The sequence below is a fragment of the Tachypleus tridentatus genome, chromosome 6, assembly GCF_004210375.1.
Source record: "Tachypleus tridentatus isolate NWPU-2018 chromosome 6, ASM421037v1, whole genome shotgun sequence".
Classification (NCBI taxonomy): Eukaryota; Metazoa; Arthropoda; class Merostomata; order Xiphosura; family Limulidae; genus Tachypleus; species Tachypleus tridentatus.
This window is the reverse complement of record NC_134830.1, coordinates 87,197,074-87,220,775: the sequence shown is the minus strand read 5'-3', so window position 1 is coordinate 87,220,775 and position 23,702 is coordinate 87,197,074. Positions and strand designations below refer to the sequence as shown.

The 23,702-nt window shown below is 32.4% G+C and overlaps 2 protein-coding genes and 1 long non-coding RNA gene across 18 annotated transcripts in view; 1 reads left to right on the top strand and 2 right to left on the bottom strand.

The window, feature by feature from the left end:
• Positions 1 to 632, bottom strand: part of eIF2Bdelta (eukaryotic translation initiation factor 2B subunit delta) — a 110,935-nt gene extending 110,303 nt beyond the window's left edge. For 2 of the 13 annotated variants that reach the window (XM_076505926.1, XM_076505929.1), the window contains exon 1: positions 84 to 489. The gene's annotated coding sequence lies outside the window, so the exon portion shown is untranslated. Of the gene's footprint in view, positions 1 to 83 lie in introns of all 13 variants that reach the window. The other 11 variants (XM_076505927.1, XM_076505928.1, XM_076505933.1 and 8 more) reach the window with 11 other exon arrangements.
• Positions 633 to 10,546: 9,914 nt separating this feature from the next.
• On the top strand, positions 10,547 to 19,998 carry LOC143252967 (uncharacterized). Of its 2 annotated transcripts, none has more exons than XR_013029276.1 (3): positions 10,547 to 10,726; positions 12,121 to 12,206; positions 19,867 to 19,998. It is a non-coding gene; the product is annotated as an uncharacterized LOC143252967 (long non-coding RNA). The 2 variants fall into 2 exon arrangements; XR_013029275.1 differs by lacking the exon at positions 19,867 to 19,998 and adding an exon at positions 13,655 to 13,775.
• The window catches only part of LOC143252965 (mitogen-activated protein kinase kinase kinase 20-like), a 149,768-nt gene continuing 138,514 nt past the window's right edge, over positions 12,449 to 23,702 (bottom strand). For 2 of the 3 annotated variants that reach the window (XM_076505918.1, XM_076505919.1), the window contains 2 exons: positions 21,081 to 21,312; positions 15,365 to 20,525 (listed from right to left, as the gene is read on the bottom strand). In XM_076505918.1, coding sequence (XP_076362033.1) covers positions 19,885 to 20,525; positions 21,081 to 21,312 — 873 coding nt within the window. In that variant the 3' untranslated portion in view covers positions 15,365 to 19,884. Of the gene's footprint in view, positions 14,598 to 15,364; positions 20,526 to 21,080; positions 21,313 to 23,702 lie in introns of those variants that run through there. The other variant, XR_013029274.1, reaches the window with a different exon arrangement.

Here is a 23,702-nt window from a genome sequence, read left to right as displayed (position 1 = left end):
TTGCTACATCTTCATAAATGTGTTTCGGCCACATTTTTTCTGAAAGGCAAATATGACTAAATTATTTAACACTTTCAACCTACCTTTTTAACACTGTATTTCAATAGTCTCAATGTTACTGTATATTACAGTGTAGGGTTTCCCGTGTCTGAGTACTATGTTCGTTACGCTTACCAATTATTAACATTAATTTCTGATACGTTAGCACACCTAATTACGTTACTTTGTTATTTGTAAACTTACGTTCTTACTTTAAACTTTAACTTGAAAGTCTAAGTTTTATTACTATTAGTATTGTAAATAGTTTAGAATGTATTGTTTCTTCATCAAGCAGTAAAATTCTAAACTGATTCCAAAGAGTTCCAAATTCGGAAACGTGTCTACATGATTATCTTTTATCACAAAAGTAAGTTATATAAATACATCATTACTAATTATTTTACTTATAAAAATCTCGACGCTAACACATCAACATTCAAAACTTACTTTGCAACGTGGTGACGGTGACAAAACGCCACCTAAAGAAAACACATACAAGTTGGTTGGCTGATGAAATTGTGTTTGAATAACAAAAGCCTTGTTTTGTTGTTAATTCTAAAGCTATATATAGTGGGTTGACTGCGCGTGCCCAAACGTTAACATTCTTTAAGTCTTCGTGCTCATCATTAAGCCATCGAAGAGAGTGTGATAGACGATACTGTATAAGTGATAATTAGATATTTCCATTTTAACGTGATAAGCGTTGACTTTATTAGCCTAGGATGTTCAGGTATAATGACTTGATTCATTCCGGTGGTAACAATACTAGATAACATGAAAGTTACTTTTACTTTAAATTAATTTTAAAGTAACCTGAGAACAGTTTTATTGCTACTGTACTTATATTTAGGCAGTGGTGGATTTAAGGTTGTATGGGCCCAGGGGCTAATAAATTTTTGTAGGCTCAATATCCCTTGTAATTTTACATAGAATAAGATTATCAATGAGCTACCATTAAGACCATGAGCCCTCAGGCTGAGTCCCCTCTAGCCACAACCTAAATAAGCCACTGTATCTCAGAACGGCTGGTATGCATATTAACACTTTTATAGATAAGCAGAGAACAACGTTTTGACCTTTCTAGGTCATTTTCAGTTTACCTTTGTTAACCGTTCTGAGATACATTTTTATTTCAAGTGGGTTTCTCGTCATCAAGAATTAAATAAACCACTACTTCTAGGTTCAGTGTCACCTCATTAAGATGATCAAGGAATTGGAAGTGACCACACCACACCGTAATTGGCTAAACTCGCTGCGCCTAGAAAGAGCAACTACAACTTTGTTCTATTTTTGTTTTCCATAATGTAGAACTTAAATTGAAATCACTTGAAATCTTCATAGGACACTTTTATATGCCAAGTTAAACAAATACACGACACTCGTTTTTTTACATAAAGTTAACAAGAACAAATTAATTTCGTATTTAGGAAGTGTATTTCTGTGTTGCAAAGTCTGACGATGAAGTTATCTATTTTGTATATGTTTCTCTTAAGTTATATGTGAAACATTATTGTTTGAGTTTTTGTTGGGTTTAAAACTATATTATGTGTCTAAAGTGATTACATTTTTTAGAGTCCAAGCGGAACACCTAACCGATGAATAAAAAAATGGTTACATTAAAAAATAAAATTTCTTTTAATAAAAATGCATACCATCTTATTATTATACTTTTCATTAGATACTTTTTTTTAACAAATCAAGAGTGCGTTTTGGAAACATGCAAAAGAAAAAAAGAAGACACTCATTAAAAATGCGTACTATCTAATTATAACAATTCCTTGTTTGAAGATATTTTCTTAAACAACCAATGATTATTTTTGGTTTGTTTTAAATTTCGCACAAAGCTACTCGAGGGCTATCTGTGCTAGCAGTTCCTAATTTAGCAGTGTAAAATTAGAGGGAAGGCAGCTAGTCATCACCACCCACCGCCAACTCTTGGGCTACTCTTTTAACAACGAATAGTGGGATTGACCGCCATATTATAACGCCCCACGACTGAAAGGGTGAGTATTTTGGTGAGACGGGGATTCGAACCTGCGACTCTCAGACTAAGAATCAAGAGCCGTATCCACCTGGCCATGGTGAGCCCCGATTCTTTTTTGGGAAGCTGCAGTAGGAAAAAAAATATTAATATTATAAACAATGCATGTTACGTAATACGATTTATCGCGATCGAGTTACGTACATTACATATTAAGATTTTAAATAGCCGAAAATTTTAATTTTAATTTAGAAGTTAAATGGATGTCAATATGTATCAAATTTATGATTTGCCAACACAATACAATTTATAATTTTGGTTACTAAAAATAGTTATTCCAAATAATTATTTATATACAAAAATTTTACAAACAAACAATATTCAGTCTTCTATTAGGTCTGCAACTGAATGTTTCATGAACGGCCCAGGTCTACTTAAAGGAAATTCTAGCTAGCTTGGCTAGCCTCACGCCATTTATAAGCTGACTTTTTACCGACGAAGATATATAATGTCCTCATAGAAATTCTAACGTCCGAAGTTAATTCACTGACGTTGAACAGTTTATAGTGTTCGAAACCCATAAACGTTCCTAGTCAAATTCTGTCGTGTCACGGTTAATAAGTTATAGCTCCCAAGGCTTGTAGGAAATTGACTGCAACTGACCAACAATATTCTATTATTGTCACTCAGTTAGCTGTTTTACCGATTAGGTGAAATTCTCGAATATTGAACAATATTCGAATATATGCTATTGTTTTCTTAAAACATATTTTGTTGATTCTTACTCTCGAGAATCTTCTACAAATTTAGAAAACAGGCGGGACTTGCACAATACACATCCAACAATATGTCACATCCATCAAACTGAAACAAACGCAAATAATAAAATAAACGTATAATAGTAAAACCGTTGCATATATAATCAACAATCATATTCTAAGAGATATAATTAACCTAGAGATAACAATTATTTAAGAACGTTGTCAGAAAAAGTACCAAATTTTGTTTTAGATACCAATATGCTGATAGTGTGTCTAATTGTGAAATGTTACAATAATAAATGTATATAGACTGATATAAACTGCAAAAGTTTGAGATATAATGGAGTTAAAAATAAATTGTCACAAATGTTTTGGACATTCAAGGCATATCCTAAAATAATGCAAACTAATTTCATATTGTTTTAGCTGTTATAATATTATTATTATATACTGAACACTAATATACGATATTTCAATGATTTCATAGAATAAAGTCAATGGCTAATGCCTAATTGTGTTTTAAGATATAAATCTTAAGTACAGTCATCGTATGCTAGTGCTTAGGGTTAATTTTAAGTTATCTTCAAAAGCGCGGCATTTACACGTCCTCTAAAGTTTATGGGGGACAGCGGAACAAGCAGCTCGAAAAAGAGACTCTCCTGCCGAAACTGGACATCTCGTAACATTATATATGTTGAACAATTTTATTACCTGGCTTTTTTGTTTTTATCTTTTGCAATGGCCAACAGAGAGTCTCATGACGTACTTCATATCGTGATATCATTAGTGCATTGTGTATGTTTTATGTCGATTCTAGGTAATAAAGACAAGGTAAGGAAATACAAAGTAAAAAATTACACAAACAGGTTTAAAAAAGTCAAAACGTATTTTGGAAAACTGTATAATTAACAGTTACGCCAGGCAACTATAGCACATTTACAGACTATTAATTCATAATGTCGCGCCTAACATGCTCGCCCTTTCAGCCGTGGGGGCGTTATAATGTGACAGTCAATCCCACTATTCGTTGATAAAAGAGTAGCCCAAGAGTTGGCGGTGGGTGGTGATGACTGGTTGCCTAGTCTCTAGTCTTACACTGCTAAATTAGGGACGGCTAGCACAGATAGTCCTCGAGTAGCTTTGTGCGAAATTCAAAAACAAGCAAACAAATAATTCATAACAGAGTTTACAAGAGTATATGGTAATAAAAACGTGTGGGGGCGTTATAATGTGACGGTCAATCCCACTTTTCGGTAGTAAAAGAGTAGCCCAAGAGTTGGCGGTGGGTGGTGATGACTAGCTGCCTTCCCTCTAGTCTTACACTGCTAAATTAGGGACGGCTAGCACAGATAGCCCTCGAGTAGCTTTGTGCGAAATTCCAAAAACCAAACCAAACCAATAAAAACGTGAAATGCCTATTTTGAAATTTGTTATTTTATACCATTACTACAAAGAAGAACTTTCAAACTGTTTGTGTAATTTTTCTTGTCTTTATTGCCGACAATGTTTGACCCTCAGTGGTAAAGCAGTATGTCTGCAAAGTTACATCACTAAAAGCCACGTTTCTATATACGTGGTGCGCAGAATGTGTGTTTAATAACAAACAACAACTATGCTACTGGGTTGAGGGAAAATTATGTCATTTACGAAAAGTATGTATAATATCTTTTTGTTTGGTTATAATTTAGCACAATGTTACACAACAGGCTATCTGTCCATCACGAGTATCAAACCAGTATTCTAGAGTTGTAAGTCTATAGACATGCCGCTGTGCCACTGAGGGTCATATATAATAGCCAACGTATACTAAATCTTGAAGTATTTTGGCTTGCAGTTGTATAGCTTCAGATACTGAGTATGTACTTTGACTTTGGTTGTATTTGTGATAAATTTACTGTTGCATTTTTATTTTAAGATCGATGTTTATTTCAGTTAAATATATATTTAGAAATGTGTTACTTTATACTATTAAAGTGTATTGCGAAATTTTCACTTAATAACTAAATTTGTAAAAAAAATATCTAGTGTAAGAATCAACAATGCATTAAGTGTGTATGTAAATACTAATGATTGTTAGTATTATTGACAACTGAAATTTTGAGAACCTCGCCTATTGATTATGAAAGGTAGCCATCGCAACACGCGGAAAGACAGTAAATATTGTTGGTGTAAAACTGTGTAGGAAATTACGCGTAGTAAGAGATAAAAGAAAAATGTTAAAGGTAAAACCAGGGTGCATTATAAACCTACAGACACCCACACCTATTTGCACTATGATTCTAATCATTCCATACACATAAAAACAAATATCCCAGTTCATTAGACTACGTAAACTCTGTAGCAAACCCAATTATTCCAATTCTGTTAAGCAGGCTTAATAACTACCCGAAAAACATTCTGAAAAAGGTCATAACTGTAAATCAAGACCACAACTCCAATTCATCTCTTACGGAAACAAGCTCTATACTCTCTCTTACCAGGCCGCCCCTTGTCCTCTCATACCACACTTATAAAAAAACAAGCTGAAGACGTTATTCTAAATAATTTTTCCATTTTAAGAGAATCTAATACCTCTAGACATATTTTTCCATGTCCCCTCATAATTTCATTTCGTTATGATACTAATATTGCGAACTACCTAATACATAATAATCTCAGAACACACACCTCAACAGACACAAATTTTATTGTTGGGAGCTATTCCTGAAATAGAAAGCGCTGTGACATGTGTGCTTACATTGACTCAAGAGCATCCGTGCAGGGTCCGAAATCGAGTTTTTACATTAAGGATCAATATAACTGCACATCAAAGTGTGTTATATATTCTACTCTTTGTTCTTGTTATGTAAATTTATACGTAGAAGAAACCAATGAATTATTACCAGACTATAAACGAGAACATTTGGATATAAAATAAATTATAACATAGATAAACTAGTGGTCCGTCGCTTCAATTTCCACAATCATACTCTTGATGATTTCAAAATAATTAGTTGTTTTGAATAAGGCCCCTACAAACAAACATTATCGTTAGTTACAAGTAAACAAAATAATTTTTGACCTGCAAAATGTTTACCCCATGGCTTAAATGAACTTTTTACTTTTTCTTTAATATCTCTCGTTTTAGTTTTACCCACATTTAAATGTTTTATACAATGAATTATGTATCTATCTAGTAATTTTTTAAAATTATAATATGTGTGAATATATATATATGTACAACTTCCTATTGTTTCAGGTGTTTGTAATCATTATTATACGCGTTCATATGTTACATTGTCGCGCGGTCTTGATTTAGGATGTTTTCGTTTACGGATTTACTGTCGAGTCAGCGATACCTGAAGAAGGTTGTATCAACAATAGTACATATACACATATCTGTAATTGTTGTTGTTGTTGTTTTGAATTAAACACTAAGCTACACAAAGGGCTATCTGTGTTCTTACCACCACGGGTATCGAAACCCGGTTTTTAGCGTTGTAAGTCCGCAGACATACCGATGAGCCACTGGGGGTGGCATATCATATCTGTAGTTAACTTCTTAGTATATATTGTTCGTTTGCTACAGTTGGTATACTATAAACCACGGAATCTATAAATGTGATTAACGCAAGTTAATCGGAAAACTGTCCAGGAACGTTTATACATTTCAAACATTACAACGCATTTAACTTCAGTGGATTATCATCTGACATTAGTATTTCTACGAAAACATTAGCTAACTTCAGCGGTGAAAAACTACCCGTTAAGTGAGCTGTACTGAATCAACTCAGATTTAGTTCGCTCATCGTGAACCGTCAATAAAATATTCAGTTCCTGACCAGATAGAAACTGAATATTATTTGTAAGTTCGAAAAACTTTTGTATATAAAGCAGTATTTATAATAACTGTTTGTAACAACTGTTATTATAAACTGTATTACTGTTTGTAGATTATAAAATATTTGTATTAGGTTAGAAAACTGTGTGTCAATCTTGTTGGCAAATATCATAAATTTGATACATCTCGACATTTAATTTACTTCTAAATTTAAATTACAATTCAACTCAGTTTCAGGTTATTTGAAATCGTAATATGCTACAATAAATTGAAGACTCGTCAGAGATAAAGTATAATGCACCTAACATATTAATATGTGAGGACTGGAAATCCGCCTTACAAATGGTTATGGAATATTACAGTTTTTAAGCCTAAATCTGAGGCTACTGTACCAAACAGAGCCAAGTGTTTTCTTTTCATCAAAGAAAGCTACGAACAAAATGTATTAGAGGATTGAAACGTTAGTAGACTGTATTTGCTTGTCATAGGGGGTGACCAGCACTTTGTTGATGTTAACTGAAACATTTTGTATACTAATAAACATGTTGTTGATTTCTATAAAAATAATGTAGTGGTTATTTTTGTTCCTAATAATTCACCTATGCATTTGATTAGGCTGATGGGGTAGTAATTACTTGGGTTGTTTAAATCATTATTCTTTTTTGGAATAACTGTGATTATTACGTTTATCTATATACTTAGGTAATAATCTTATTGAAGAATAAAATTGAAAAGTTTTGTGAAATGAGTAACCAGAAGATATGACGTGTTTTTATCAAACATATTACGTATGCAATCTTCGACCAGTGCTAAGTTCTTCTAATTTTTAATGTGGATTCTAATTTCAGCACTAAAGATAGGCGTACTATATTATTGTAATAGGTATTGCTAATATTACTAGTGTTGTTTATGATAATTACTGGGAAAGTAGTTGTGTGCTTCTAAGTGTTATCTTCAATATGTTTATTGACTGCATTGTAATGCTGTTCTTGAAACTATCTAAGTTAGATGTTATAAATGATTCTCAAACTATGCAATAAGAGGTTGGGTTTCCGTTATCAGTGGTTGCAGTCTCTTTCATATATCTGATGCTGTGGTTTGTGTCACAGGTTATTTTTTGACATATATCTTTAGCTTTTATTCATTGTTAGAATATTAAGGGATTTTGCTTTGTGTTGTTTAATGATTTATAGAATTCTAACCAGTTTGATTTGTATTGAGCTTTGATTTTATTTATTTTTCACAAGGGTGACAGATTTACTGTTCTATATTTATTTGAATATTGATGTTTGTGTCTGTTAAATATATATTTAGAAATGCATATCATTTATACTGTTAACTGTGCATTGAGAAATTCCCGCCTATTCACTAAATTTATAGAATGTAAGAATCAGCAATACACTGCTGGCCAAAATCTTAAGGCCAATGAACATAAAGAAAAAATACGCATTTTGCGTTGTGAGACTCGACCACTTATTTGAGTAGAGCTTCGAAAGATGAAAATAAGAAAAGGGAAAACAAAACAAAACTTTTTTAGTTGTTAAAAGGGAAAATGTGAACACTATGAAATTAGCCTAAATACTAGCTGGCCAAAAATTTAAGACCATACCAAAAAGAAGTCCTAAACAGGGTAGGAAATGCCCAACAAGACGTCTCAGTAGCGAGTTGCATGGCCGTCATTGCGAATAACTGCAAACATTCGCTTTGACATGGTCGATATAAGCGTTTGCAATAGGCTGGCTGGAATGTTATTCCAAGTGGTGAAGATGGCTTCACGAAGATAATACACTGTTTGGAATTAACGTCCATTTCTATAGACTTCCTTTGCAATTCATCCCAAGCATTTTCAATGGGATTCAGTTCGGGCAAACACGCTGGATGGTCCAAAAGAATCACATTATTCGCCATGAAAAAGTCCTTTGTCCTGCGGGCATTATGGATTGCAGCATTGTCCTGCTGAAAGATCCAGTCATTTCCACACAAGCGAGGGCCTTCAGTCAATAAAGATACTTTCTCCAACATGGAAATGTAGTCAGCTATTGTTTGACGCCCCTGTATAACCTGAAGCTCCAATGTTCCATGGAAGGAGAAAGCACCCCAGATCATGATGGAACCTCCTCCACTGTGTCGTGTAGAAAATGTCTCCGGTGAGATATCCTTATCGTGCCAGTTACATTGGACCATCCAGGTTAAATATTTTCTCATCAGAGAACAAAACCTTCTTCCACTTTTCTACGTCCCATGTTTGGTGCTTCTCAGCAAAGTTTAACTAAGCTGTTTCGTGGTGTGGAAGGAGGCATGGCCTTTGAAGACATTTACGGTTTTAAAGCCTTTCTCTCATAGATGCTGTCTTATTGTTCTTGAGTTGCATTCTGCGTCCTTAAGGGCCTTAATCTGGTTTGATAATCGGCTGGTGTCTTGCTGGACAACCCGTTGAATCTTTCTGCTCAACGCCAGCGAAATTTTCTTTGGCCGACCACTTGAAATTCTCGTTTCGTATTTCTCAGGGTCTTTTAAGAAATTTGCAACAGCAGTTTTACTACGCCCAATCTCACCACCGATGGCACGTTGAGAGACTTTGCTTTTGCAGCTCGACAATTCTGCCACGTTCAAACTCTGTCAACTTTTTAGCCTTTGCCATGTTTTTACCCTATGTAACACAGGAGATGTCAGTGGGAGATGTTGACAACGCTAATGCTTGAACACAAATGACTAAATTTCGCTACATGTTTACCGATTAACGCTTCGTTTCAGTATGGTCTTAAACTTTTGACCAGCTAGTATTTAGACTAATTTCAGTGTTCACCTTTTCCCTATTAAATGCTAAAAACGTTTTTTATTTTCCCTTTTCTTATTTTTATCTTTTGAAGCTCTACTCAAGTAAGTGGTTGAGTCTAACAACGCAAAATGCATATTTTTCACTTATGTTCATTGGCCTTAAGATTTTGGAAAGCACTAGTGTATTAATGAGTACTGTTGCCAACTGAAATTTCGAAAATCTTGCTTAAATGTGTAAAATCGACGTCCCAAGAAACAGTTTTATATTGTTGTTTTGCTACAGTGAGTATATTAAAAACATCGGAAGCTATAACTGTGATAAACGCTTATTAATCGGGAAACTACAGATATTTGACAAGGAAAATTTATAGATTTTGAACATTACAAACCGTTTAACTTAAGAGGATTACTGTTGGGCGTTAGTATTTCTCTGAAAACCTTAGATAACTTCAGAAGTTTGGTTTGTTTTGGATTTCGCGCAAAGCTATACGAGGGCTATCTGCGGTAGTCGTCCCTAATTTTGCAGTGTAAGACTAGAAGGAAGGCAGCTAGTCATCACCACCCATTTCCAACTCTTGGCCTATTCTTTTACCAAAGAATAGTGGGATTGACTATCAGATTATATCGCTCCCATGACTGAAATGGTGAGCATGTTTGGTGTGACGGGGATTCGAACTCGCGACCTTGAAATTACGAGTCCAACAATCCAAACACAGCACAGTTTAGGACTTGATGAAATCACTGGTGTTACTCTTTCATAAGTTATATTCACTGGTTCACAAAGATTCTACATGGTGATCTGTTTGTTCAAGATAATTCCTTTAGAATTTCACTCAAAGTTGAACACAATTACTTCAGTGATAGGTTTGCGAGGACAACTGCTCCCAGTAGTCCACATTTTCGGCAACATGACACAGCAATGCAGCCTTTTTAAGGGTCTTTTCACTTATATGCCCTTTTTTTTTCTCTTATAAAAATGGTTTATTATTGTTTATCAAATCTCAGCATATATGTGTTCCAATAACTTGAGGTGTGTTTTTACAGGATTTTACGGCGAAATATTGGATATTCAGGCATTCTAGCAATTCATATCGAATGAATAACATAATTGACATTTTATTATAAAGCCTATAGGATATTTATGTTGCCACATCCCTTGGACACTGTTTATGTACAGCTATTCTGAGGTTTGAACTGCGACTTTGGGATAGTGTTGTATGGTATTAACGGTATAACTGTTATTATAGAATAGGAAGGTTAGGAACCAGAAAATTAAATTGTGGTCAAGCAGCTAAGCATAGAGATTCCACACTGAGTGAAAAGATCTATAGTTGAACTTTAATGTTGGTAAGTTTACATAAAATAAGTCGATTAAGCTGTTTCATGGCTGAACGGTAGACAATGTACATATTTTTGTACACAGTGATAGTGACACCATCTATATGAACTTCAAAATTTTGGATTTGTTCTAAATCACCACTGAACTACTCCACCCATTTACCTAAAAGGTGCCTCACAACAGCAGAAAATGCTTGTACTCTAGAGATCCTTTCAATTGTTGTTTGGGCTTGTTTTTCTTATAACAAATTATAAGTATATAATTATAAAAAAAATTATTGTAATTTATATTTTCTGTTTATCATGTTGTGAGTAGTGTTTTGCACAAACGAAAAACAGTGATGCTACCTGCAACGTCTATGAATTTTAAAATCTAGCATTGCTTGTCTAGTCACACCTACAAACGATTCCGCAGGATGTAGTGCATGTTATTTATAGTAGTGCCACACACAGCTCTGTTGTTGATACAATATCAACTATGCATACATCATCTTTTTTTTTTGTTTGTTTTGCACCAGTGTGAGAAGAGCATTAGAAAATTAATAAATAAGCCCTATGTCAAAAAGTACCCTAGTAAAAATTATTCCCATATTATGTTGGGTAAAGGTTTTTATTACAGAAAGTATAACTTCTAACATTCCTCTAGCTAGAACTATATGTTTATTTTGCTTTTATTATTCACCTTTAGAAGTAACTTCCCATCCTGCATTACCAATTAAGGTTGAGCTATTGTAGCTTTCCAGCAATAAACCCACAGACTGTTGTGTATTTGTTAAAATAATGAACTTTTTTTCTTCTCATTTGAACTATTCTTAGCTGAACTTTGCTTCATAGATTTAGCTTTCACATGTCTGGTTAGTTCTGTATTGTTCCTTTGATCAGACTTACCCTTAAAGTGTTACCTTTGTGTATTAACAGCTGTTGATTTCACATCATTTCATCTGTAATGGTAATGGCAAAATTCCCACATCTATAACTGTTCCTTTCTGGTATCCTTTGGGAGGAGTTTTCATTACCTATGAGATATTTTTTGCAGTTTCTGTAGTAACATGTCAAGTTACATCTATTTTCTTGTAGTTTTTTCATCCTTTATTCTTTCAAACTGGTTTCTAAGCAGGCCAAACCTTGTGAGATATTTTTGAGATCATGGTTAAAAATATTGCTAACAGAAAGGGTTGTACTAATTACTGGGTTGGTTTTTTTTCAACTGTGACCTACATAGGTAACCTTGATTAGAAGCTAAAATTAAACATCATAGAAGTTCATCAGGAATTAAGTCACAAAGATATATTTTGACCTAAGCTGTACATTAGTTACTATACTCTACATTTATACAAGGTTTTAGCTAATAAGAATAAAAAATAGAAAGGAAACTAAAAAAATTTTTTTTTTACTTGGTCCAGATTCCATACTCTCTTGTCAAACTGAATGAAAACTTGAATTATATGAACAAGTCACATCTAGAAGTTGTTTAATGTTCTTCAGACAGGTAACTCCCAAATTATTAATTCATAACTTACAGCTGTATAATTTTACACCAAATATTTAAAGATATTTTGCAATTCAAAACTTCACAGAAATTACAACTCACAACTGTATATGAAAGCAATAATAAACAATAACAAACAGCTTTTTAGATTAAAAGCATAAATAATGAATATCAATGATAAGACTATTCTTCATGCAAACCATACCTGAAGGATTATAAATGAGTTGAAAAAATAATTGTGTACTTTCTAGACATTTATTAAATAACTTACACTTTGAGAAACAGCTGTTTTACACAGATTACACAAAGGCAAAAGTACATATTACATAGCAAAAAGCATGTTAAATGCTAAATTAGAGAAAGGAAGCTCAGGAAGAAACAAGTAAAATTGGTAAGAAAAGCATTCTTTAATAGAAATAAAAAGTAACATTCATTCCAAAAGATAGATTAAAGCTATCAAACTTTCCATCTATGTGATGTCATTGTTACTTCACAATTTAATGTGTGAATTGTAAAACAGAAAAATATAGACTTGCACTAGTAAACAAAACTAATACCATGGTCACTTGAGAACTTAAAATAGCTTGATGAACTTAAGTTGCTACACATCACAGTAGTTCTTAGCTAGGTTTTGTTACCTAATGTAAGATACAAGAATATGTCTTCATGTCATAATTCACTTTACTGAGTGCTGCATTTATATGGAAAGCTGAATATTTCCTATCTCTCTTATGCAAAGAAAAGTATAAAGCTCTGTGTTTATCTTAAAACTACAAAAAGACATTTTCAAAACCAAGTCTTATCTAGTTTTATCTGCTGCAATTTTTATTATAGACATAGGTGGGTTACTTAGTGAGAAATGATATTACTTTAAACTGTTTCAGGTAGTTATGGAACTTGTTGCTTACATTGTGAGCTTACAATGTCCTCGAGTTAAATAATTTATAACTGAGTTTGGCATGTAAAAAATATTAAAGAATTAAACAGTCATATCACTAACGTGAAAATATTTCATTAAGTAATTATGACAAGCAGAGAAGAGCAAAGTAAAATAAAACAATATCTAGTATTAATGAAAACCTAACAAAAAATTGTTAAAAGCACGTGGAACAGATATGTCAATGAATTCATAAGCAGTGCCAATGAGTTTAGAATACATGAAACAGTCTCCAAGTTTTGATATATTTTTGTTTAAATAAGGATGATGTTTTGAGCTAGCACTCTTTGTTCTATTGTTCAATTTGGTTGTAAGCTGTGCAATCAGAGGAAGAGTGCTAGCTTGAAACATCATCCTTCTTTAAATCAAAATATAGCAAATAGTGGTGATTGTTCAACCTGTTTTTTTGTTCGATCTTTATCACTTACGTGGTTTTAATTGTATATATATATATATTTTTTTTTTTTTTCTGTTGGTTTTTGCAACACATTCATTTTCTACTATATAAAAGGATCCAAAAGCGAGGAAAATTAAAACTGGAAATTTTAATATGAAGCAAAAATGAGAAAGAAATGTATTACATGTACCTGAGGAATAGCAAACAGCAACCAATAGAATAGTTAGGAAACATTTCATGTTTGAGAATTTTATAAAAAAACTGTTGATGTTATTTTTACAATTTTATTCAAATATTGTTTATTTTTGTGATTTTCATAACAATATTTAGCCCATTTCTTAGTGCTGTAGTATAATATACAAACTGAAGAAGGTGTACAAAAAATTATATTAAAAATATGTCTGATCTGGAGTTAGCCAGTTGTTTATTTCTTTATCTCAATATCACTATTTGGTAAGACAGATGTTAGTGTGAATGCAATTATTTCAGAGATGGATTATTTAGACTGAGAGTCTGACAAAAATAGCACTGTTGAAATTGTTGAATTATGGCCATTGTTGATTAACTGTTAGAGAAAAATAAAAAACAAATATTTAATTTATATAAGATTCTCTTATATTAAAAGCATACTTTTATATTTGGGCACATAATCAATAAACCAGAGTTAATATACAAATCTCTTATCTTTTGTGCTTGGGAATTTTAATAAAGTGAGGATTTTAGTTTAATATTAACTAAGTTTAAGTATTGTAGTACTTAACAGTAGGGATCAACAAGAATTTGAAATAATTCATGGATAAAAAAAAAACACTATCAAATTCCTAAGCTAAAAACTGACCATTCAAAGTATCAGTCACAATATACTAATAATATGTTAAATGAGTTACTAAAATTTTTAGCAAAACAATTTAAAAATTTCTGAAACTATAATTTTTGTTTTCTTTACTACTTACCTACCTTATTACATCAAGAGGGCTAGTGTCAAGATGACTCAGACTATCACAACAAAATTTCTCCAACTTACTTGACTGGTGTGTGGGTATCTTCTTTTGATATTCTGAATAACACCCGTATATATAGTTATAATATAAATAGTAAAGATATCACGCATGTCATTTAATATCTTTTAACCAATGAATGGCACTACATATCATTGGATAGATGTATGACAGTTTCTAAAGGTAACATACTTTATGCATATAAAATATATAAAGAAAACAAACAACAGTATTAAAAATTATGTATTTTAAAATGAAATAGGGGTCATGCTATAAAAAGAAGTGAAACATGAATTAAAACCACTATCACAAACTTATGAAATTTAATCTTTACTTTGGCCTACAGATAAGTGTGTAAAGGTGCCAATGAACATACAAGTTGAGTATGCTTCTTACAGCTGGTTATGTTTTCATTGGATTGCATTTGATAATTACAAAAGACAAAAAACTTACTGATCAAACATGAATATCAAGTAGAGAGAGGGCTTAACTACATTTCAGTTAAATTTCTCATACTGGTTTGGTTCTCACTAATAATGCTAATTAATTTTACACACTGAAGATATTATGAGTAGGGAGAGGGTTAAATTTCAATTACACTACTCATTCTGCCTAGGTTATAAATGGATTTTATTTAGTATTTGTTAGAAATAATTTACTCACTAAAAGGAAATTAAACTAAATTCCAAAGAAGTATCTCACAGATGAGTATGATTCCTAGTAGATAATACTTAGTTAATGCATTAAGTGATATTAAACTAAGTCTCTGACTAGCCTTATATCATTTTTATTTGTCCACAGAAAGGATTCACTCTCAACACAGAAATAACATTCAAATAAGGTTTTAATGATGCCTCTTAAAACTAACTGAACTAATGTATTTGTTTTTTCTCTAACTCATTTAAAAATGAAGAAATGTTACGTATACACATATCAATATTTAATTTAAACAGTATTGTTTTATCTGACAAGAACATACTACAGGTAGTTCTTCAATAAAAAAAAATCTATGATAATATCTTCAAGAAAAAAAAAAGTTTCTATACCCCCATTAATGAAACATAAAAATGAAGAATGTTAGAATCATATAACAATCATGACTGGACTTCACCAAAAAATGCTTTAAGCTTACTAGCCTCATTTATTACACAGAACTAGTTTTAATTATACAGATACTAAAAACTTAACAGTATAATAACTTGTATGACATAGAACATAAAAGGTTAGGAACAACATATATAATTGTCCTTTTCATTTGAAATTCACAGTCACAAATGTAATTAAACATATTCGGTGTATGTATAAAAAGCTGTGTTCAGTCATATGTCACAATAAAATTATAAATACTCCTGAGTAAAGCAGAAACATGTTACCTACAAAACTTCATTCAGCAGGATATTAATAGAATATGAAGGGGTTGTTCATGAATAAAAGAAGAAGATGGCAGCTAGAGGCAATAAAATCATGCAGAAAAAGTTTCATGGTTCAGATCTTACTGGAGAGGAAGAAGGAAGAACATATGCAAACTATGTCTAGTGTAAAACCTGGTTCTTTTTTTATAATATTGATAAAACTGATAACTCTGCTAACATAATGCAAATATTGATAACATTAAAGAGTAAATATTTTCTTGTTATATGTCTTATATATATAGTGATATATATCACTTTAAGCAACCACACAATTTGCACATGCAAATTCATTTGTGCAAGTAAATCACTGCACGTGGTTTTTTGATGATAAATTCCTAAAAATCATTATGAGTGAATGTTCCCAAATAATAAAGCAATGCATTATAATCTTTATAAGAAAGAATGTAAGAAAACAACTATATTTAATTAAATAGTTTGATTTTTAATTCTGATAATGGATAACTTGCTTTAATCAGAAGTTAATTGTAATAGTTGTACTATTAAGAACTTGCATCACTTGATATTTGAGCCGAAACATATAACTGAGTGAGAATCAATATTTTCATATCAGAAACTAAGTACTTTTATCCCTGAAAACAATATTGACACTTATTGTAGTAAAACAGCTTATTAGGTCAAGAGGACTGATGAATTATGCAACAAGACTATTCAGTTACCATCCTAATATAAATAGTACATATTTTACCTACTTAAAATGTTCTATGGAAAAAAACATTTTTTGATATTCATCAAAAGTTACAAAATTTTATGCTTGTTCTTACAATAGGCAATTCAGTATTACTTTATTTGATGGATGCCATCACATCTGCTATTCTTTTTCAGACTTATTATCTACAGTCATTTTTTACATTTTGTCGCATGTTACTTACTAAACTGAGAGAATAGTGTCACTTTGTAACTGAACATGTTTTACAATGTCTTGTAAGAATCATAAATTATTACCTTTAGCAAACTTTTGTGTGGGTGTTAAACAAACAACAAAAGTTAGATAAAGCATTTACCATTGTTGAACCATAAACATCTGTTTCATATTGTAATAAGAAGTGTGTGGGGGGATTTTCATTATAAAATGGTTTAACAGTTTAACACTGCAAACTAATTGAACTGTTTAAACTGATTCAATCTTTGAATGGTTTATTTAATAAATTTACAATTACATCAAGTGATTTATTTAAGCTAGTTCAATCATATTCTGGATTAGTTTATAAGTTTATGTGCACCAACTGGTCAGTATAAGTTAATGTCATTACACACATAATTATTTAAAAACAATTTTCTATGTACACTAAATCCTCTTTTGTATTTTTTAAAATGATTTAATTTAAACTAGGTTTCAAACAAGTTTCATTTTGATGTCACTTACTGATTAAGTATACTTCTCACAATTTACAGCTTTTACAGTGAGTAAGATTAGTTTTGAGAACAGCTACAATGTTTTGATCATGGGTGCTATCATTATCAAATACACAAGTTTGTACAGAAAAGAATGTTTTAGTATTTAAATAAACATTTAAAATCCAACAAGTTATTTAAGTTCTGGAATTTATTGTAGTTACTTATTCATGTAAATATCAATATATGTGAATTTCACAGATTATTTATGTATGGCTAAATAAACAACGAAATATTTTATGCAAAATATTTGTAGAAACTTATGAATGTGTGGGGAATTGATAATCAAAGATATATAGAGATGTGCCTGGGTATTTGTAGATTGTAGGATTGTTTTATTTTATTAATAAAGCTTCTCTAATATTTCTTCTATTAGTGCTAGGTTTGTGTTTTAGTAGTTATGTTAAGAACAAATTTTTTTGTTTTTGCTCATATGTTCATGGATTTGGGAAAGGGGCTTTTGGTATTCTTTTACGTTCTATTTCAATTAAGTGGACAATTGTTACACTGTATTTTGTAAATTTTTTCCTGACAAGATGGAATTGCAATTTTTTGAAGGTGTTAAATTTTAATTCCAGGAGTGAAAATGAATCTGGGTGTTATGATAAGTTTATATCTATATGCTAGTATTTTTGAAATTTCTGATAGAAGTATGCTAATATTTTCTATATATATGGGATGGTGCAAGTAATTAGATGTTTGTCTTGCAGTGTGTTTGAGTTTGTTTAATGTCTTGCCTGGGTTATCTAAATCAGTTTCTGTGACTACTAGTAGGAAACTGGTTTATATTAGTGAAACATTTAGTTAAGTGCAAAACTTCTTCATTGATGTTTTTTGTGATGCATAGAGTGTATGCTAAATTAAGGAGGCTTTTTAGTGCCTAGCTTCTGGTGGATTACATGATTAGAAAACCAGTTTATGTAATTTACAATGTTTGTTTTTTTATGAATTTTAGTGGTTAATCCTTGGCAGGATCATGTGATATTAATATTTTAAAAAAATTATTGTGCAGTTGTTTTAATTTTCTACTGTGAAATGTATGTCTTTAAGTAGATTGTTTATGTGTTGGAAAAATTTTGTTTGTTCACCTTGGCAAGTGAAGGCACAAAAATGCCATCTTCATATCTAAACCAAAATGTAGGCTTGTATATGGAAGTGGCTGTTGCATGCTGTTCCATGTAATGTAAGAAACAACTGTCCAAAATACCCGACAGTGAATTTCCCAGGGCAAGTCCATGTAACTAAAGGAAGGATTATTTTTTGTAATGAAAGCAAATAAATGTGACTAGTTGTAACAGTTTAGTTAGGTGTTTCCATTTTATATTAAATTTCTTTTTGGTATCTTGTGAAATAATTTCTCCAGTAAGTTGTATTGCTTCATGACAAGGAGTCTAAGGAAATAGGTTTATGATGTCAAAGCTGAACATAGACATTACTGTCTAAACTATGCAAGTGTTGTAGATATTGTGGAGTGTTTTTTAATTGGGTGCTTATTTTGTAGACATAAGATTCTACAATCCAGTTGAAGTATTTATCAAGGTTGTAGTTTAGAGAGTGATAAGAATAATAGTAATAAATGGGCATAAGTTTATTGAGTTTTTACAGACTTCTGGTAAACCATAGATTTTAGGTGTTTTAGGTTGGAAACATTTACAAAATATTGTAACAGTTGTCCAGCTCTTTGCATAGATGAAACAAAGCATAACTTAAAATCAGGGTAAAATAACACCAAAGTCCCCTTTTCCAAGTTCATGAGCATATGAGTAAAAACAAATACAGTTTTTCTGAATAGAATATCACAGTACTAAAACAAAAGTTTGACAGTAACAGAAGGAAAATCAGAGAAGTTTTATTATTAAAATAAACAATCCCACAACTAACAAATACTCAGGCACATCTATATATATCTTTCATCATTAATTTTCCATAAATTCATAAGCTTATGGAAATATTTTGTATAAAATATTCCAGAGTTTTTATTTAACAACCCATAAATAATCTGTAAAATTCATGAATATTGATATTCAACATGAATAAGTAACTACAATAAATTTTAGAATTTAAATACACCATTGAATTTTGAATGTTGATTTAAATGCTAAAATATTCTTTACTCTAAAAACTTGTGTACTTGATAAAGTTTACACCATGACTGAACATCATACCTGTTTTTAAAACTAATCTTACTTACTGTACAAGCTGTACATTGTAAAACAGTAGGTTTCAAACAGATTTGAAACACAATTCATCTTGATTTATTTAAACTGATTCCATAAAGAATTATGTTATCTAACAGATTTACTGTAGACATCATATGGTTGGTATAAATCGACTTTGTAGTTTGTTCAAGTAATACAGTGAGTTTGCACGTATAAATTAAGCAAGTTTCTAAATATATTACAATGTCTCTTACTTGGTCTACAAACAATGATTTTTTTCCTATGTTGCACTTTTATATTCATTTATTGTTCATCTACATTTTGCCATTCTTTTTTCCACATAGTGGTAACAAAGTACAGTCTCAAGACTGTGGTGTTTCTCGACAGTTTCGTCCTGATTTAAGTTTTGGATTTCTTGTACAGAACTGTGATTTAAATGGATGATCCCAGATTGAGGAAGTGTTCTGATCCTTTGAAGAAAACCGATCCACTTGTCTCTTCAGACTAATTTTTGTTTGACTGAATTTAACAAAGTGAGGCTGCACCTGAGTATCATCGAAAAAGCTACTGTTGTCTGATGCACCACAAGAAAATCTAGTGTCACTGATTGAATGTTTATATTTCTGCTTCTGACTGCCAGGACGTCTGGAAGGCATGCTGTTTCGTCTTTGTGGAGATGATGATGATGATTTGGTTGCATTACCAGAAACATCACCACTCAAAGATTCAGAAGAACTCGAAGTCTGTAAAGTGAAAATTACTTTCTTTCCTTTCTTTCTTAATCGAGATGTGCTTCCTGAAAATGCATCATTTTTCAAAGACTGAAATCCAAAGGATTTCATGGTATCAAACAGACTCAGACTGTCAGTTTCATTGCATCTGTTAGTTTGCTCATCAACAGGGAAGTTATTCTTGCCAAAAGAAGTTCTGTCTTGCAATTTGGGAAAACTACTAGACCCTGTAGAAGTTTGTTTTGTTGCCACATGAGCCCAAGTTCTGCTTCCTTTAATTAAAGAAGACCAATAAACAAAACATAAAACAACACATAATTTCCATTATAGTATTTCTAATTAAAATAATTTAAAAATTCACTTAATATAATTCCAATATAATACTGAATCTGGGTTATAAGAAAATACAATTTGTCTTTCTATTTCAGAATTTTTGCACAAAGGGCTAGTTGCACATTGCAGTCCTAAATTTTGAAATGACGGGTTAGAGAGAAGTCAGCTAGTTAACACTTCTTGGGCTACTCTTGCATGACCAATTAGGGGGATTTGAGCATAATGTTTATAGTACAGATATGACTCCAGACTACAGAGCATGCAAATTTATGGAAGTTGGCTACAAATCATGGCTTCTCAGATTTACAGTCCAAGCACAATTACCACTAGGTTATGCCCAGTTGTGAAAGCTCATATTTTCTACGTAAATATATATTTACAATATAAAGGCATTAATGCATTATGACAAACATGTAGATATGTATCTTCACCTATCTACTACTGAAATTATTTTACAAGCTTATAAGTATTTTACAATGAAAAAATAAACACACCTGACTCTTCTTGTTTTGATCTTGAGATCCCACTTACTAAATATTTATTTTTCCAAGCATCAGGGAGTACTTGGCCACTTTTGCAATTGTTATCCAATTTTCTAATTGTTGGACTTTCACAGGTATTTGTTGATTGGACAAAAGTCAAAGTCACTTCCTTTTGATGTGGACTAGATACATGGTCAGTTAGTTGATGTAAAATACGGGTGAACCGTGGTTTCTTGACCACTGGCTATAGAAAACAGAATAAAATTAACTTCCAAAAAATAATTTATTTTAAAACATTATTCTTACAAAAGTAGTTTTTTAATATGATATTCAATTTACTTCTATTTAAAATGTATATGTTGATAACTTTTACATATAAACAAATAAAGTTCTACTTATAGTAATAAACAAGTTATTTCAATTGTGATAAACAGAATATTTATGAGATATTCTGTGGAATTAAATTTAAAAAAGAGCAAAAACAAGAGACGACATGTATGACAATTTATATTTAATAAAATCTAAACTCCATTCATACCAAATCTTGGTAAGAAGACTATAACAAAGCCATATATATTAACAGTGGCAGTAAATATACTGATTATATTTTTTAATGGATTATCAAGGCTTTTTTCTTCACACTGCCAGAGTTATGTATTTTTGATAGGTAGGTACTTACCTTCCTCACAAGATTAGATATTTTCATTTATTGTTGCCCTCCATATTTTTTTTACTTGTGCCACAAGCTTTGTGCTTGTCCATGTTGGGGCCCGGTATGGCCAAGCGTGTTATGGCGTTTGACTCGTAATCCGAGGGTCGCGGGTTCGAATCCCGGTCGCACCAAACATGCTCGGCCTTTCAACAGTGGGGGCATTATAAAGTGATGGTCAATCCCACTATTCGTTAGTGAAAGAGAAGCCCAAGAGTTGGCAGTGGGTGGTGATGACCTTCCATCTAGTCTTACACTGCTAAATTAGGGACGGCTAGTGCAGATAGCCCTCGAGTAGCTTTGTGCGAAATTCCAAAAACCAAACCAAACCAATAAAAACGTGAAATGCCTATTTTGCACCCTTTTCATATTAAACCCTATAATCAGGGATTAATACCAGATCCAATTACTGGGTATTATACAAGGATCAACACTCTACAGCAATCTGGGATTGGCCATCTGGCATCAAGAGAATGGATTCAACTTGTGTAAGAACTTATTTTGATTAATTCAACTGAATCCAAGACCGTGACATTGAGAAAGGGCATCCACATGTAGGAAGAACGAGGAATCCAAATCAAAAGGGATGAACTGTATTTGCAACAGATCAACTCAACCTAGTATGTAAATTAATAGTAAGAGGCCACACCAACCAGTTTAGAGGCGAATCAACTCCAGTGGTTGCCACAGATCAAAATCTGTGTGACAAAATAGAAAAAAGAAAGGCCACTAAAAAGAAGAAAATTAATAAAAATTACTTGTGAAAGTCAATCTGAAGTCTGGAGCATGACCTTAGCTGGACAACGAATGTATTGGGCATGATATATGTACCTTGGAAAATCTCCTCCAACAGATGGCAAAGACAAGAAGAAAAGAAAAATGTGAGAAGACAGATCAGATGGAGAAAACGTATGGAATGAAGAAGTTAGAGGGGAGTAGACCAAACAGACCAGAAATGAGGAGATAGGTGGGATGATAAAGGGTAAGTGAAATGTCAATGGCAAACAAATCAGACTAGTGATGTCTGCAAGCCAAAAGTAGAAAGAAATATATCTTAAAGGACATGAAAAAAGGACCAAGAGGAAAGTTTATAAAACAGAGGTAAGTCAAGGCAAGGAGTACCAAAGTAATGACACAATCCAGAAGGGGAGGGTGCCTGGGAGGTTTATGAATCTGAAAGGGATATATGAACATATTGAGGATAGAGAAAGTAAACACTCCAAAGGGATTAGAAAAATGGAAGGCAAGGGAGAGGGCTACTTGAAATCCAGAAAGCAAAGAGATTGAAGACTCATAGTGGAAGAGCCAGGTGGAAAATTCCACCACATGAGTCATAGAAGGTTAGTTGGTAGGAAATTCCCTGCTAGCTAATTAACTGCAAAATATCTTCTGCAGTGGTACATATCTGTGGAAGAATGATGAATGAAAGTAGCTAACTGGGAGGCAACTTTACATGGGAAGCCAGATCATCTTGCAAAGGACCAGACAAAAACTAGGTGTGAAGATGTAGGATAGAGAGAAAGGGATGTGGAACAAAGGATTAAGGCTGATGCAGAAGAGAGGGAACAGTGGAAGAGAAATAGGGATTAGAGCCTCAGAAACCAAGATTGTGCTGGTCAATGGGGTGCAATCAGAAGAATACAACAAGGAGTGGAGTGCATACATAAAAGTATGTGTGAAAACAATCCAGGCAGAAAGTATAGACAGTCACAGTTTTGGGATACAGTACAAGTAACCAAAACAGAGACAATTGTGTATTGAGGTCCATAGCTAATACTTCCAATTTGGTAGAACTCCCACAAAGGCAAAGGTCCCTGAAACAAGGGATTTGAATAACCACTATGTGTGAGAGATTTGGCATAGGCATGAAGATGATCTTTGACTGGATTGAAGACATTCACTCAGCACAGGACATGTGATAAGAT